The following is a 17,971-nucleotide window of genomic DNA, read 5'->3' on the forward strand; positions in this document are numbered from 1 at the left end:
TTCCACACTGACCAGTAGGAGATGTGCAGGAGGCAGCTGATCGATGTTTCTCTCTCATCGATGTTTCTGACTCTCTGTCTCTCTCCTTTCCTCTCTGTAAAAATCAATAAAATATATTTTTTAAAAAAAACTGTGAACAAATTCCTATGCACACTGCACATATCTTATTTTGAAGTAAAAAAACAAAACAGGAATAAATACAATATTTGTATTTGCATGTGGCCGGCGGGCCGTATTTTGAGGACCCCTGGTGTACAGGGTAAAGGAAGGGAACAGAAGGCTGGAATCTGCTTGCAAAATGGAGGGGAGGGGAGAGAGTGATTTCTGGGGATCAAAGCAAGAAACCTAGAATCTGGTCTCTGCCCCTTATGAGTCCAGTGCTGGGGAAGCTTTCAGCCTTGGTTTTCTCATCTACAAAATGGGAAAGCCTGGCCCCACCTATCTCCTGGGCTTACAGTGAGAATCAAATGAGGTTATATATGTTCAGGCATTTAGTGTGGGGTGGCTGTTGATCTGTTGGGATATTTGCAGGATCAGCCAGGGGGAGGCTGGGAAGAGGGAGCCACGGTGCTCACCTCTGTCTGATCTCTGCTTCTCAGAAAACTGGAAATACATCTACCCCCTGGTGTGTGCCTTCTTCGTGGCCCTGCTACCGGTCTGGGTGGTGCTGGCCCGGCGGAGCCCAGCCACAAGGGAGGTGCTGTACTCGGGCTGGGAGCCTGTCATCATTGCCATGGCCATCAGCAGGTAGGCTCAGGCCGTGGGTGCCTACCCCCACCCTCTCCACCCTGCCACAGACTCCCTTTTACGCCTGAAGAGAGGGAGCATGGCACTGACCCCGAAATGCCTTCAATAGTGTGTCAGTCACTTGTCCTTCTATTATAAATGACAGAAACCGTCTGAAGAGGGTTTCATTGAAAATCAGAATGCATTTGGCTCAGGGAACTGAAAAGGCACAGCTGGATTCAGGAGCAGAAATTATATCATCAGGGCCCCAGTATTCTCCATCTCTTGGCCCTGCTTTTCCCTGTGCTGGCCTGCAGTTCCAGTTTATACTTTTCTACTTGTACTAATTCAGTGGTAAGAGAGATTCTTTCTTTCAACAATTTCACAAAGTCCCATTATAAAGTTTCATTGGGAAATAAAAATAATCTATATATATATAAAAGCCTAAGCGACCGAACAACCGGTCGCTATGATGCACAATGACCACCAGGGGACAGATGCTCAATGCAGGAGCTGCCTCCTGGTGGTCAGCGCGCTCCCACAGTGGAGTGCCACTCAGATGACCAACAGGCACCAGACACCAGGCTCAGGGCTGGCCAGTGCAGCTGCAGTGGTGTGAGCCTCTCCCGCCTCCTCACAACGCTACCGAGCGGCAGTGGCAGGCGCAGCGAGGTAGGATGAGCAGGAGTGGCACGGTGCCTGGGCTCAGGCTCCTCCCCGGCCGCCTGCCACTTTGTGCACTACTACATCAAGGGGTCCCAGATTGCGAGAGGGCGCAGGCCAGGCTGAGGGACCCCACTGGTGCACAAATCCGTGCACTGGGCCTCTAGTAATAATAATAATAAAATAAAATTTCATTGACTCTCCTTCAGTCACATGATTATTCCTGACCCAATCACTGTGGCCTTGGGGATGTGATGCTTTGATTGGATGAGTTTGGGGCCTAGTCCTCATTGGAGTAACGTCATGTGAACCACAGCGATTGAGTTTGAGAGAGACCATCCCCTGAGGAAAGGGAAATAAATACTGAACAGGCAGAACAGTGAGGTTCTCACAAGCAGGTTGCCCTATGGATGGCGCCTCCAGCCAACTTGGGAGGTGGGTGCCATCAGCTTGCTCAGGGAGCACTGTGACAGCCGAATGTTATGAGCAGCAGCTGGTTCTGGCACAAGAAGCAAGGACTGGGAGAGCAGGGACTCCTGAGAGCCACCTTGCTTCCCTTCCTGCCCACGGCCAGATGGGCCTGCCCGCCTCGTGCCAGGGGCTGGAACAGAGCCCCTTAATGGCCTTTGTGTCTTTGTAGCGTGGGAGGCCTCATCTTGGACAAGACTGTGTCAGACCCCAACTTTGCAGGGATGGCTGTCTTCACACCTGTGATTAACGGTGAGGATTGGCCTCAGCGGCCAGGGGAAAGGAGAGGGCAGAAGAGGATTTGGGGGGCTTTGCCTCAGTCAGGGTTCTAGCAGGCAAGAGAACCCAGCTCAGTTAGTTCAAGAAGGGAGAGCCGGGTAGGACCAACAAGAGATGCTGAGGCATCCAGAGATGAGCAGCAACAGGAAGCCCTAGTTCTCAAGGGGCAAGGGGAGGAAACAGTGTGACAGAAGCCCAGAAAGAACCCTCCTCTGCCCCCAGCAGGGGTAAGCCACAGCCACAAAGCAGAGAGGGAACAGGAAAGAAATACCTGGCCCTGTCTCTCCTCCCACCCTTTCTGATCACCTACTCGTGCCTCCTGTTGAACAAATCTGATCAGAAGCACCATCCCGGAGGTTGGGTGATACAGTCTGTAGAGTCAGCCTCGCAGGGCTCAGAGCAAGGCGAGGGGAGCAGGGAATGGGTGGGGATGGGATGCCAAGGACAGTAAGCATAGTTCCTGGGCGCCAGATTCCAGAGCGCAGAGCTCAGACCTGATCCTTGACATGGGTTACCAGAACCATTGGGTCCCTGGGTCTGCTCGGAGCTTTGGCGAGGGCCTCGTCCCCTGGGCTGTGTGCGACAGCAGGTACACACACCCCGCTGCTGGAGAAGTCAGGCTCCCTGAGTCGACAGATCCGCCTGTGTCCCTTCCTGCGCACGCAGCCACACCAGGGGCGCATGAGTCTGCCACATCTACAGAGCGGGGGGATGCGAGAATTGGAAGACTCCTGGAATGGGGGTAGGGGGTTGTCTTCGTCGTTCTTCTCCATGTCTCATCTCCTCCTAGGGACTCCTCCCGCCCCCCATGTCTAAGATCCTTTTGTCTCTGCAGGTGTCGGGGGCAATCTGGTGGCCGTGCAGGCCAGCCGCATCTCCACCTTCCTCCACATGAATGGAATGCCCGGGGAGAACTCTGAGCAAGCCCCTCGCCGCTGCCCCAGTCCTTGTACCACCTTCTTCAGTCCTGGTAACGGCAGAGTCCCCGCCGCCTGGGTCCACTCTAGCCCTGGAGGGAAGGGTCAGCAGCCAGTGAGCTTCACTTAGGAAACAGCTGGGCCCAGATGCCAGCTGTCGTAGTGGGCACAGGCCAGGCAGGAAGGCTCTCCTTTCCTGAGAACCCCTGGGGGCTGGGGACCACGGGATGGAGAGGTAGAGGCAGCCCGCTGCCTGCTGCCCTGGAGTGTAGCGTGGTTCCTCCTGATGTTGAAAGACCTTCTGGGGCCAGGTTTCCTCCTCACCCCTTCTCTTCCGTGCTCCCAGATGTGAATTCTCGCTCGGCCCGGGTCCTCTTCCTGCTCGTGGTTCCAGGACACCTGGTCTTCCTCTACACCATCAGCTGTATGCAGGGAGGGCATACCACCCTCACCCTCATCTTCATCGTCTTCTACATGACAGCCGCACTGCTCCAGGTACCGACTGGCAGGGACCCAGGGGCGGGGCTGCCCTGCAGAGGTGGGAGGGGAGGCCCCGGCTTGGCCCATCAGACACTCTGCACCTCTTTCCCCGGGACTGGAAGGCAGATAAACACTGGACAGGGGGCTCGGACGCACAGGCTGTAGTTCCAGCAGAGTCACGAACACGCTGTGTGACTTTGGCCCAGTGGTAGAATGGTCTCTGAGCCCAGTGGTGGATGTGTTTGTAAGCTGAGAGGAATGAACCAGAGGTGGTGGTTTTCAGCAGGTGATGGTAGGGCGCTGAGCAGGTGCGCCCTGGCCACAGAGCTCCCGTGGCTCTGCTTTGCATACTGGGCTTCTGCGGGAGATTTCCTATGAATAAAGGGTTTCCTGGCTTGAGAAACCGTTGAAACCAGTGTGCTAGGTACTCTGTAGGATCCTGTGCGGCCTTGCCATTCTCTGACATTCTCCCTTGTTGTGTTATTACGTTTTTCAACATTTTATTTAGAAATAAGTATATATTCACAGGGCAGTGAAAAAAAATGTACAGAGCGATCCCATGTACTGTCCACCAGTCTCCCCCCGCGGTACCCTCTTACATAAGGATAGCACGATGTCAAAAGCAGGAAATCAAAGCTGATACAATCCACAGAGCTTATTCAGGTTGCACTTGTTTTACAAGCACTCGCGTGTGTGTGTGTGTGTCTGTGTGTGTGTGTGTTTAATTTTGTGCAGTGTTATCACATGTGTAGCTTCATGTAACCACCAGCAAGTCAAGGCCCAGAACTGGCCCATCAGCACAGGCCCCCTCATGCTGCCTCTCTATAGCCACACTCACCCTAACTATTACACTTTAAACTTGTAGAGATTCGTCTGTGCATAGGTAATAGCAGTCACATTACAGTTCAAACATTTCAAAGGCTCATAGTGAAACCTCAGTGAAAGGTCTGCTCTGCCCCCACCCCCACCCCCAGCCATCCAGTTCTCTTCCTCCCGGGCCATCCGTGTATCCATTTCTTTTCTTTTTTTAATATATTTTATTGATTTTTTACAGAGAGGAAGGGAGAGGGATAGAGAGTTAGAAACATCCATGAGAGAGAAACATCGATCAGCTGCTTCCTGCACACCCCACACTGGGGATATGCCCGCAACCAAGGTACATGCCCTTGACTGGAATCGAACCTGGGATAGAGCAGGCCGATGCTCTATCCACTGAGCCAGACCGGTCAGGGCCGTGTATCCATTTCTTATATGCCCTCCAAGCTGTTTCAGATGCATATAAGCGATTGTCAAGGGCAGGGGAAAAAAGGAGACATATGTAATACTCTTTGTAATACTTTAAGCAATAAAACAATTTTTAAAAAAAAGTACAAATGCATATAAGCAAACACACCTACTTTTTTTTTTTTACTTTCCTCTTTCTTTTACACACAGGCAGCCCTGCCTTTTTCACATAACTATGTGTCTATCACAGAGATCATTCCACATCAACATGTAAAGAGAAGAGCACCCTGATATTTCACAGCTGCATTCTATTCTGTTCTAGAAAGGCTCCCTAAGTTCATTTAACTAGTCCCTATTGGCCATCGCTTATCCCTGCACCCCTCACCCCGACCTTGAGAAAGGCTGTAGGTTGGGACATCTTGGCAAGGGCCGGGCTGAGAACCCACCACATGCAGTTTCCCCGAAGCATCACCCAGGCCACCACGTTCCCTTGCAAGTGCACTTGGTGGGAAAGAGGAGTTGTCTGAGGCTGGAGGTTAGCCCTTGGCCTGCATTGGGAAGGAGAAGCCTTAGCTCACTATCCATCTCTGCCCTCTTCTCCAGGCCTGTGGAGGGGCATGGCCTGGCACTGATCCCCAGAAAGGTTCTTCCTGATCCTTTGCTGCTTCCTCAGCCATGTGTCCCAGGGCCTGCTCGGGGCTGGAATGTAGGGACAGCTGCTGCCATTCCATTCCAGAGCGTGAAGTCCTCCTGCCAGGCTCTTCATTTGGGGCTCTGCTGAAAAGGGTGTGAAGTTATGGGGGGGGAAGGGCTGGCCTTCACCCAGGGTCAGGGCCAGGGCCACAGGAGTACCGGGCAGCTGTGCAGGGGAGGGGGAATGTGAAGGGTGCTAGAACTGTAAGCACCGGCCCCCTGGAGAGAAGACAGGAGAACAACCAAGTTTGCCTAAAAATAGGTATCAACTCTAGTTTCTTTCTCCTGCGAGAGTCTCTGCTTTCTGCATCTGCACCCCTTGCTGCCTGCTGGGCCCCTTGCTGGGCGGAATTTACATACCGCAGCATTTGCAAAGTACCCTCAAGGGTAAAACCTCCCCAATGACTGTGCTGGAGCCTTCCCGTTAGAACCCATTTCATTCTCAGCCAGGTGCAGTGATTTAGGGAGCCCACCTGTGAGGGAGGGCACAGAGCAAATAGAAGATGTGGGCCTGCCCATCGCATCTAAATGCATTTCCCACTTAAACCTGCGTGTGAATCTTGTTTAAATGCAGATTCTGATTTAGGAGATTGAGGGGCCGGGGGGCTGAGAGTACATTCTAACAAGCTCCCAGCTGCTGCTGCTGGTCCTGGGCCCAGTAGCAGGCTTCTAATCCAGATCCTTCTTAGCTGTCTGTAGTAATGGCGGGAACGCAAGGGCACAGAGAGACATTGGAGCAGCAGGTAATCCAAAGTGTCTTTCGAATTGCTGTGCACTGTCTGCTTTCTGTCTAGCAGACTTGTTCGTGATTCTGCTTTGCTAAGACTAACATTAAAACACACTTGCGCTCTTTGAGCCACAACAGCAGAATGGGAGGGTCAGGAGGAAGCCAGCCTGGGACCGTCAGCTGTGACGCAGATGACTGTGCGGACAGCCGTCTCCAGCACTGTTTTGTTTTTGTTTTTTAATACATTTTATTGATTTTTTTACAGAGAGGAAGGGAGAGGGATAGAGAGAAACATCGATGAGAGAGAAACATCCATCAGCTGCCTCCTGCACGCCCCCTACTGGGGATGTGCCCGCAACCAAGGTACATGCCCTTGACCGGAATCGAACCTCGGACCCTTCAGTCCACAGGCCGATGCTCTATCCACTGAGCTAAACCGGTTAGGGCTCAAGCACTGTTCTTATTCCACTCGGCTCCGGGGAGAAATCCCGCTCTAAAAAGCCAACTCCTGCCCCTGCCCCCTGCCAAGCTCCTGGAGACGCCAGCATGGCAGGAATCGGAGTGACCCGAGAATAGGGTGACCTAGAATTAGAGGCGAGAGGGCTGGATTCCTGTGGCACGTAGGGTTTCGGTCAGGGAGACTCTCAGCCCCCCGGCCCCGTAATGCTGACGTGGGTGACCCCGGAGAGCAGAGCATCTTCCTCTCCAAAGGGCTCACATTATGCCTGTCGTCTATTCTCACTGCGGGTGAGAACAGAGAGGTCACCGTGTGGAGAGATGAGCTGCCCCAGCACCAGGACTGTGGAGAGCCAGGTCTTGTGATGCCATGAATGGGTCCGATCCCGTGGCCTTTGGCTCCCCCTGGAGAGAAGAGGGGCCCTAGACCGAACCCTTCTGTCTCCACAGGTGCTGATTCTCCTGTACATCGCTGACTGGATGGTGCACTGGATGTGGGGCCGGGGCCTGGACCCCGACAACTTCTCCATCCCGTACTTGACAGCGCTGGGGGACCTGCTGGGCACTGGGCTCCTAGCACTCAGCTTCCATGTCCTCTGGCTCATTGGGGACCGAGACACGGACGTCGGGGACTAGCCTGGTCACTCAACCTTCTCCCCACCCTCTGCACTTTCTTTACGGATTTTTGTCTTTTGTTCCCCTCCCCCCCACCGTACTCCACACTCCCACCTCTTTCTAGGACTTCACTTTGATACCGAATTCTCATTATTTTCAATGGGAATTTTTATACATTGAGCCAAGTTTGTACAGCAAAAATTCAGGCAGGACAGCGGGACTGAGGCAAGCAGTACAAGTAGATTTTTGAGACAGTCACCAAGTGCAATTTCATGGTGGGTGCCTCCAGGTGAGCTGGACTGGGGCAGGGTTTTCGTCTGGGATCTGGGATCATGTTTTGGCAAACTTAGCTTTGGCCCTAATGAGAAACCCTTTGTGAGTTGGCTCTGGTGTTTTTTTCTTTCTTTTTACTTTTTTTTTTTTTTTTTGGTTGAACAGAGGGATAAATATATCCCCCTCTTCCCCCTCACACACACGTATACACTTTTTCTAGAAATGGACCAACTTCAAGGCAGGAGACAACTGCTCTTGGCTCCATATAATCCTAGCCCTGCTCTCCGCCCTCTGGACTAGGCCCTCTCTCTCTGAGAGACTAAGGTGGCCTGACTATTCAGACTATGCACGTGCCCCTGGCCCAATGGCTGGTAAGCACCACCAGCCCCTGCCAGTGATCTTTTTGCAATCGATTGTCACATTCAGGAAGAAATGAGCAGTGGCCTGGTTTCCTTGTTGACTCATATTCACCCATAGGTTTGCCAAGATCTATATCCTCTCTGGGCCCAGAGGACCAATTCTTTATCTCTGTTCAACCTTCACCTCTAATTGTCTCTAAGCACTACCTTCCCCCAGAGTTGGCCTGATCCGGTTCCAAGATTAGGGGCAGGGATGGGAACGTGGAGAAGGGTTGGGAGGTGGAGGGCCACAGGGATGTCTCGCTGCTGCTGTTTCTCCTGAAGACACATGGTCACGTGGCCACCTTAAGGCTGTCACTTTGCAAAATCCCTCATTTTGTCACACCGTGGCAATCAGCTGTCCTCTCTCTCACTTGGCTTCTGCCCACGTTCACCATCCATTTACTCGTTCGACAAGTACACGGCCTCCCTTGAGGAGTGCTGCCGCAGGCATGGTCTGAAACATCCATTGAGCAGTATTGATTGCGTGCCTACTGTGTGCTAGGTACTGTGCCAGGCACTGACCAGCCTGTGGAAAGGGAAATACACCTCATTCCCCAGATAAAGGCCACGTGCTCCTTTCGTTTCCACGCTGTGTCTGCATGTGTATCACCCTGCCAGGTTCTGCCTCTGGATCTCCCTCCTAGATGCCACCTGTGTAAAATGCTGACCCCAGCTACAGCTCCCACCCCCGTGGCTCAACCAGTGTCCATTTCTCTAAATGTCCCTTCTTTACCTTCCCTACCCTCTACCTCTCTTCACCAGCCACCCAAAAAAAGGATTCAGAACTAGTAGACTAGACATCAACTAGCTGCCTCTTTTCTCTGCCTAGCACAAGGTTGGGAGAACACTGGAGTCCCTCTCTTACCCACATGTTACTCTGAACAGATCGGAAATCTGTCCACTCACATGTACAAAGTCTGGGCGTTTTGGATGCAGGTTTTTTTCTAGCCTCTCTATCCACAGCCTTCCCAGAAACCCTCCCCTCTGTCACCTGAAGGACCCACGTCCAGGGAAAGGCGAAGGAATGACCTGTCTCTTCCAACACCATGCCTTATCCAGGAACTTGCCCTATACCTCCAGACTCTATCTTCTCTCTCCCTCTGTTCCCACCCAGGCCACCTAGTGGAGCTAGAACCTTAGAATCGGAAGGAATCGTAGAGGTTGTCTAGTTGGAATTGTGTCCAACAGAGTTCATTAACACCAGCCTGGGCTTGTCTCTGCTCCTCAGGCCTTGCGTCTTGTCCCCCGTGTCCAAACACATTTGCACACACTCTTCTTGTACAGGCACCAAAACCAGCTCCTCTGCCCCCGAAGCTGTGCCCTGTGCTCCCCAGTCACCCCCGCCCTGTCGCTCACCCCTTCCTCATCTCGGCCAGGCTGCCCTGGAAGGCTCTGGAGCTTCTTTGCTGAAAAGGCAGGGAGGTAGGCGTGCCCCCAGTCCTGAGTGTGTGAGCGGAGGGAGGACTCTGGGGTGAGACGGCACGAAAATGAAGTTGGCTCTCATGGGAGATTCATTTATGTTCCCTGATTGCACAAACCGCATGTACTTTCGGCCTGGCTGCAAGGAGCGACATTGGTTTACTCTTGTATCCTTAAAAAGTTACAGAACTGTGTCTTAAGAGAATTATTTATAGTTACTATAACTGATTTGACAGATGTCAACATAACTGATAAATTATATTTGGTAAATAAAGAGGACGTTTATTTAGGTGGTTGGTTCCTGTGTGTCTTGTTAAAAAGCAGCTTCAAGAGAAAAAAGACAAATAAAATCGGCTTCAGCTATCGTTTTGGGCCCCTCTGTTGTCCCACCTCCCTCAGACGTGGAAAGAGGCCAAAGTGTGACAGGAAATGAAGCATCTCGCCCTGGCTGGTGTTGCTCAGGGGTTAGAGCATGGGCCCACTCACCAAAGGGTCCTGGCTTTGATTCCTGGTCAAGGGCTTGTACGGGGGTTGCAGATTCCATCCCCATCCCTGGTTGGGGCGCAGGCGGGAGGCAACCGATCGATGTCTCTCACACGATGTTTCTCCTCCTCCCTCTTCCCCTCCCTTCGCTCTCTTCCACTCTCTCTAAAAATCGATGGAGAAATATCTTCGGGTGAGGATTAACAGAAAAAGAAACAACTCTGAACTACAGAGATATGTGATAGAAAACACACATCAGTCATTTATTGAAAACACACATGGTCTATTCAAGGTGGTGCCTGTGGGGTGGAGACCACAGGTGTGCGATGGCCTTCGTTGCAGTATTGTCCCAAGAGGTGAAGATTCCTTCCTGCAGAGGTACCGTTTGGTTGGGTCAAAATAATAATAACTGTTACCTGTTGAATATTTACTATCTGCCTTCACTGTAAGCCCTTAGAAAATGCACAGTGGACTGCAAAGGGTTTGGAGTCAGGCCTTGGTTCAAACCCCAGCTCTTGTGTTTGTGTTTGTGTTTGTGTGAGCTCAGGCAAGTTATTTACCCTCTCTGAACTTTAGTGTCCCCATCTGTACGAAGACCTATTTCCTCGGATTATTAGGAGACATCCATGAAATAATATACATAAAACACTAAGAATGCCCAGCACATAGTAAACCCAGAAATGCTAGTCAATGGTAAAGGGGGAGGGAGGCCAAGGACTAGGCAATGTCAGCACAGTGGCCATAGGTGGCGATCGAAGGCGGCCACAGGAGCAGGCAGGTGGAAAGGACACTCAGCCAGGCCTGGAGGGTCAGGGGACTCTTGGAGGAAGCCTGGAGAACCAGCAGTTGGGAAAGTGGGTAAAGAAAGAGCCACCTGTAGGGGAACAATAGGCAGGGAGTGAGCCTGGTCTTTTGGAAACTACAAGCAGTTCCGTGTCACTGGAGTCTGGAGGACAGAGAAGACAACACCACATCTTCTGAGGCAGATACACATGATTGTGACAAAGCAGAGTCACAGGGGAGCCCCACCCAGGCTGTCTGACTCCAAAGATTATGCTGGAACCGCTGGACCCAGGACACGTCCCCACAGGAGGTGGCAGTATTATCCATATTATAAAAGGCCTGTGGCCCTAACACCATAAGACCAAAGACTGGAGCGGGTGGGCGGGGCTGTGCACGTGGGTGGGAAGGGCTTCGCCCATGCAGTTGGGTGGTGGGTGGGTAGGGGGGTGGGGCCCACGCAATTTTGTGCGCTGGGCTTCTAGTATAGTAAATACTGAATGCTGAGCGTTTGCCATCTCAGTAGTCAGCCTTTTTTCCCCAGCTTTATTGAGGTATAATTGACAAATAAAATTACAACATAATTAAAGTGTATAAGGTGATGATTTGATAGACATTGTGAAAGGATTCCCCCATCGAGTTAATTTACATAGTTACTCCCTCTCCTTATTTTTTTTTAAATATATTTTATTGATTTTTCACAGAGAGAAAGGGAGAGAGATAGAAAGTTAGAAACATCGATGAGAGAGAAACATCGATCAGCTGCCTCCTGCACATCTCCCACTGGGGATGTGCCCGCAACCCAGGCACATGCCCTTGACCGGAATCGAACCTGGGACCCTTCAGTCCGCAGGCCGACGCTCTATCCACTGAGCCAAACCGGCTTCGGCCCTCTCCTTATTTTTGATGACATTTAAGAAATGGGCATTTTATAACCAGCCTGAGCTCCAGCCCTAACTCTTCAAAGCAGCAATACGAACAAGGCTACTAAGGGTTAATGGAAAGAGGACAATTGCATGTTGGTTATTATTCATATAATATTTTCATTTATATAATGTTTTAATACAGTATATTATGGTGTACTGTACAGTATACTTTTAAACAATAGCCTCACTTACAACTTCAAAAGTATCTCTCATAATTGCAAAGCAGATATTATCGCGATTTTATGAGGGAGATACTGAGGCTCAGAGGAGTTGAATGTCTTGCCCCAGGACCTGTATTCACACTCAGGTTTCTCTCAGCCTGGGGCCTTCCCTCCGTGCCTCAAGCCCAATGAACCAGCTGACCAAGTTGCCCTGGGAACACAAAAACACTCCTGAAATGATCAGAAACATAGTGCCTCTTGGTTTTGTTCATGAGACACCTTGAATTACGGCAACATGTTCATTGTCTACTGACATCGTATCTTCCAGGAGACATTTAAAAACATGCCTCCCCCATGCCCACCGATCTCTGAGGATATTTTTGCAACATAATTACAGGCAACGCAGCCAGCCCTGAGGTCAGCCAGCTGACAGTCTCCTCAAGCTTGCCGTCTTCTTCAGCTAAAATTCAGAAGCTGGATAAAGCACAGTGCAGTACTGTTTACTGCACGAAACTGCATTCTATTACATTAATTAAATAAGCTCCCAGGAAAATGTCTGCCTTGGAAAATAAAAAAATAAATAAAATAAAAGATAAACCTAAAACTAGGAAACAGAAATTCCAAAAAAGTGAGGACAGTTTGGCCAGCCAGAAAAGAATTTGTAAACACCATCTGAAAGACTTTCTGGCTATATTCATGGTTAGTTCAGTGTGGATAACTAATACTACCTAGCTATTGTTGACTTTTTAAGCTAAATGAAAAATAATTCTAAAATAAGTTTAAATGTCACGTCATTCAGTGTGTGGTATAAATTCCTTATTTTGAACATACTAGAACAAATTCCGTGTTTTGATCACTATAGAAATTATTTTCTCTTCGTTCCTATCAAAGAAATGTTGAACAAGTAGATAGCATTGCTTTAAAGGAGCTCCAAACTCTGGCCTGCCTGGGACATCCACATGTTTATCGGTCCTTGACTACCACAGACTGTCACCTGTGTGACTTTCACGCACATACCTAAGTTGTTGAGTACCTCAATTGCTCAGAAACCAAGTACAGTGGGGCCTTGACTTTCGAGTTTAATTCGTTCCGAGACCGAGCTCATTGAGGAGCTCGTTAACTCAAATTACTCTATCAACTCAATGCAAAAAATCAGCCAAGAGACGGCTGGTATCTCAAAAAACTCGTTAGTCGGGACACTTGTAAGTCAAGGCCCCACTGTACTTGGTATTTAGGCGTTAGAAATCCATGGAAAGAGAAACTAAAGCTTTCAGAGAATAAATGACCTGTCAGAAGGGTCAAATACGGAATATTAACAAAATCTCCCGATTGCCAGGCAAAAAAAAACCCAAATCATCCTCCCATACAGGTTCAGGAAGGTAGGGGAAGATGTTACCATTGCCTGAGGTATGTGGGGGAACCACTCCCAAACCAGGGGGTGCAGCCACTGATCCTTCTCCCTTATAACTGCCACGCTATGGAGGACAGACTGTGTGTCACGTTCTCCCGCCACTCCCCACTCCCCAACACACACTTCTATGTTCTCTCTTGCTTTGCTTAGCATCTAGGTTAGTTTTTTCTGTATCAGAGTCAAAGCTGAAACCTCTGGGACCCCCCAGGGCCTTGCTAGAATTCTACTCCAACCAGACACACTGGCAGGCTGCCTTCTCCAATCAAGGCAGATTGTTTCTTTGTTGTTGTTTTTTAATCAATAAATAAAAATTCTGTTGTCCACTTTCGGAATGTGGAAACACGGAAAACACACTGAGGATGCTACACTCTTGTTCTCGGAAGTCTCCCGAGTCTCTTCATGCAGCTTAATTTTTCAAATAACAATTAAGCACAAGCTTTAGAGGTGGACAGACATAGATCTGAATCCCAGCTCCCTCAGCTGGAGGCCGTAATTAGCCTCTTCTGATCTCCAATTGTCCCATCTACAGAATGGGTCAATAATGCCTTCTCAGTGGAGCTGTTGGGCTTGCAGAAGTTTCAATAAATAGAAGCTTTTATTTATTATTATTATTATTATTATTATTATTATTATTACTAGAGGCCCAGTGCACAGATTCGTGCACCAGTGGAGTCCCTAGGCCTGGCCTGCACCCTCTCGCAATCTGGGACCCCCCCAGGGGCTGTCATAGAGCCAGTTTCAGCCCGATCCCCACGGGCCAGGCTGAGGGATCCCAACGGTGCGTGAATTCATGCACTGGTCCTCTGGTATGCATATAAGATCTTTGGTAAATCTCTTCCCACCCTTCCCCCTCCTTTCTTCCCTCTGAGATTCATCAGTCTGTTCCATGTTTCCATGCCTATGTTTTGAGCGTCTGCCCCCTGGTGGTCAGTGTGCACCATAGCTACTGGTGGAACAGTCTGACAGTCGCTTAGGCTTTTAGATGTAGAGATGATTATTATTATATAATGTTGATTGAATTGGTGGTGGTAGCAAAATAAGAAGAGAAATACTCAGAATATACAATTTGGGATGATATGAAGGAGCTAGTGAATGAAGAACTGACTAGACCTGAACCTGCCTTGGGTTTTACTCTTTGCTGATAAGGGTGCAGTTGAAGGTGGACAAAGAGAAAGACCAGCCGGCTTCACAGACAGGTCTCCTTTGGGTGAGTGCACCGTGACCCAGAGCCTGGCCTCATCCTCAGAGCTCAGAAACTGAACCCCACCCCGAAATCATCTCAGGGAGCTGACCTGGACCCACGAACTCACAGAGACCTGCGAGGAAGACCAGATAGTGAATGGGCCCCACACACACGCGTCCTGAGCAGCACATGCACTGCCTGGAAGGAAGCTGATCAGGAAGGCAGATGAGCAGAAGGTACCCGGAGAGTTTGGGATCCTAACAAAGAAATTCATTTTATAACTTGAAAATAGAATGGCATCAGGCCTTATTAGGCGGCTGTGTGAGTCTCCATGATTCCCCATAAGACTCTGGTCTTTGCCAAACAGAGCCCAAAAGTATGGCCAGTAGTTTCTTTCCTTCTTTAGATATGTTTCTACATTCAGTCCGTCTAGTCTCCTGCCTGGCAACCTCTTGTTACATGTCTATTAAGAGTTTAACTCTGAGAAGGTTAGGAAAACGATGGTATTTCCAAGTTGTAACTAAGATGGCCTTTAGATGCATCTTTGCCTTCCTCACCTCTTACAAAGTTGAAAAGACAGGAAATTAGAACAGACTCATCTGTGTTCAAAGGGAACACCTTCCCTTTACAGAAGTGGCTTTCCCAGTGCCACATGGACCGTGGGACCACACACTGTTTTTTGTTTTTGTTTTTTAAAATATTTGTATTGATTTCAGAGAGGAAGGGAGAGAGAAAGAAACATTAATGATGAGAGAGAATCACTGATGGGCTGCCTCCTGCATGCCTCACATTGGGTCTCTCTCTCTCTCACTCTCTCTCTCCTCCCCCACTCATCCCTCCCTCCTGGGTATGTGCCCTGACCAGGAATTGAATCGTGACCTCCTGGTTCGTAGGTCGACGCTTAACCACTGAGCCGTGCCAGCCAAGTTACACTCAGTTTTTTAAACCAAAATTTCCCCTCTAGCTTCCAATCTTTCCTATCTTGTTTCCCTGGTCCTTATGTAGGGTGGGAAGGAGGTTCTCCATGGAAGGAGACAAATGTGGTAACAAAAGCAGTAAAAACTAGTTTGGTGCTTTCCCTATCAGGGGTGGGGAACCTTTTTTCTGCCAAGGACCATTAGGATATTTATAACATCATTCGGGGGCCATACAGAATGATCAACTGAACCATTAGCCGGCTATACTCGGTCAAACATTTAATTAATTCACCCCCACTGCCTTGGCAGGGCCGACCAAATGATTTTGGGGTCCTTACACCGTAGGCATGACGTTCCCCACCCCGAACTCTGGCTGCAGATGGTCCCGGGCTCAGAGCTAGTCCCTGACTCTTGGGCACAAGCCTGCCAGCCTCTCTGTCTCTGGAGCGTTTCCTAGGGCACCTCGCGGCCGAGCCTTCCAGCTGAATGCTTAGCTGGGTCACAAGCTTCTCACCAAAGGGCCTCCTGAGTCCGAAACAATCACCAGAAAGTTGAGATTATTTAAATGAGCCTGGAGTTTGGGGCCGAGAGACAGCTGGAGCCCCATGGCCTCCCCCTTCGCTGGGTTCATCCTTCTCCAGGCTGCCAGGCCACTTCCTGTGTCACTTCAGTCGCATTTCACGCTACAAAGCATTTTCTGCTGTTAGCAGACAGGGGTGGCCCCTCTGCAGATCCTAGACGCTCTTTCTCTTCTATTTGAAGTCAAGCTCCCAAGTCCTTCGAAGACTGGTGCCGGGTCACTCCTTCAGAAAGTATTTATTGAATTCATACTGTAGCATCACTAACAGCACGTATATGGGTTGTGGGTTCAACCCTCAGCCCTGGTCGGGGCATGTTAGGGAGGCAACCAATCGATGTGTCTCTCTCACATCGATGTCTCTCTCTCTCTTCCTCTCTCTCTCTCCCTCTCCCTCCCCCACTCAGCCCTCCCTCCCACTCTCTCTAAAAATCAACGGGAAAAATATCCTCGGGTGAGGATTAAAAAAAAAAATTAATCCTACCCTCGAGTGCTACCCTCTCTCTCGGTAGCAGAGGGGTGCCTTTCTGTTAGGGGCAAAAATAGAATATGGGGGGCTAGCTATGGTTATGGGAAATATTAATGATGCCTTATGTTGGTTAAAGAAAGGACATTCTGACCTGGCTGCGAGTTTTTTCCCCCAGGACCTGGGAGTCAACCTTGGACCTGGGGCTCACTAAACCTTGGAACCATTCTCATTTAAGAACTGCCTATTATCATGGAAAGATGAACAACCTTGTTGCCCAAACAACGGAGTCCCACCTCGGCCTCCTACTTCCCCAGGCCTGTCATCCCTACTTCCCCACGTAATCTTTGTCCTACTCTATAAAAGCAGCTGGCTTATGGGGGGTTGCAGAGCAGATTTCTGTGGATGACCGGCTGCTCTCCTGTGCTGCTGGCAATATTGGAATAAAGGCTCCCATATGATTCAACTTTGTCTCTGCTGGATTGGCTCAGTAGTGACAGGCAGCCCGGACCCATTGATTACATTTCCCTTCCCGCTTTGATCTCCCCCAGGTGAGTCACCTTTGCCTCACTCCTAAGCTCCAAAAGCCCTTCTGTGCCTCTGTAACTTGTTTCCTTAGCCCGTTTCATCTCTGGCTCACTTTTACTACCTTTGTACCTTCCTAAATAAACTTTCTCTAATCATTTGTGTTAACATAAAAACATTCAAACCTGTGAAGAATTTTTGTGAGTTTATCTGAGCCAAACAGTGGACAATTGCCGGGAAGCAGAATCTCATCGGGTTGGGGTAAGGCTCCAGAGAGTGATGATTTTCATCTATTTTTATACCTTGCAATCAAAGGAGGGGACGTTGCCTGGCCGACGTGGTTCAGTGTTTGAATGTAGACCTATGAACTAGGAGGTCACGATTCGATTCCCGGTTAGGGCACATACCCGTGTTGCGGGCTGGATCCCGTGTGGGGCGTGCAGGAGGCAGCCAATCGATGATTCTCTCATTATTGATGTTTCTATCTCTCTTCCTCTCTGAAAGCAATAAAAAAAATATTTATTTCTCAGTGAAGGTAAAGGCTGACCTTGTCAGTGAAGATACCAGCCTAGGAGGTGACTACCCACCATAACTGCTTTTAGTTAAAGTTTAATTTCAGACCATTTTTTGTGGTTACTTTAGGTCTTTCAGTTTGCAAGACTGCCACGCAGGCCTTCCCTAAACTTGTCAGGTCAGCATGTGGCCCCTTTCGTCCACATTTGAAACAAATAAAATAATAAAATAGTCAAATTTATAGAATCAAAGAGTGGAACAGTGGTTGTTAAGAGCTGGGGAGGGAGAAATAGAGTTCCCCATCAAGAGGCATAAGCTTCAGTTAAGCAAGATGAATCAAGTCTGGAGAACTGTTGTACAACATTATACTCATATTGCACATTTTAAAATTTGTATCTTTCTGTATTTATATTGCACACTTTAAATTTTGTTAAGAATGTAGATCTTATGTTAAGTGTCTCCTACAATAAAATAATTTTTTTATATATTTTATTGATTTTTTACAGAGAGGAAGGGAGAGAAATAGAGAGTTAGAAACATCGATGAGAGAGAAACATCGATCAGCTGCCTCCTGCACATCATCTACTGGGGATGCCGCAACCCAGGTAGTACATACCCTTGACCGGAATCGAACCTGGGACCCTTCAGTCCACAGGCCGACGCTCTATCCACTGAGCCAAACCGGTTT

At 49.3% G+C, this 17,971-nt stretch overlaps 1 protein-coding gene across 1 annotated transcript in view; it reads left to right on the plus strand.

The window, feature by feature from the left end:
• Window positions 1-9,634, plus strand: part of SLC41A1 (solute carrier family 41 (magnesium transporter), member 1) — a 24,074-nt gene extending 14,440 nt beyond the window's left edge. Inside the window, 5 exon segments of the mRNA XM_006754420.2 lie at window positions 600-747; window positions 2,030-2,109; window positions 2,972-3,106; window positions 3,400-3,548; window positions 7,084-9,634. Coding sequence (XP_006754483.1) covers window positions 600-747; window positions 2,030-2,109; window positions 2,972-3,106; window positions 3,400-3,548; window positions 7,084-7,269 — 698 coding nt within the window. The 3' untranslated portion in view covers window positions 7,270-9,634.
• The last annotated feature ends 8,337 nt before the right edge of the window (window positions 9,635-17,971 follow it).

Source organism: Myotis davidii, unplaced genomic scaffold (genome assembly GCF_000327345.1).
Source record: "Myotis davidii unplaced genomic scaffold, ASM32734v1 scaffold710, whole genome shotgun sequence".
NCBI classification, from domain to species: Eukaryota; Metazoa; Chordata; class Mammalia; order Chiroptera; family Vespertilionidae; genus Myotis; species Myotis davidii.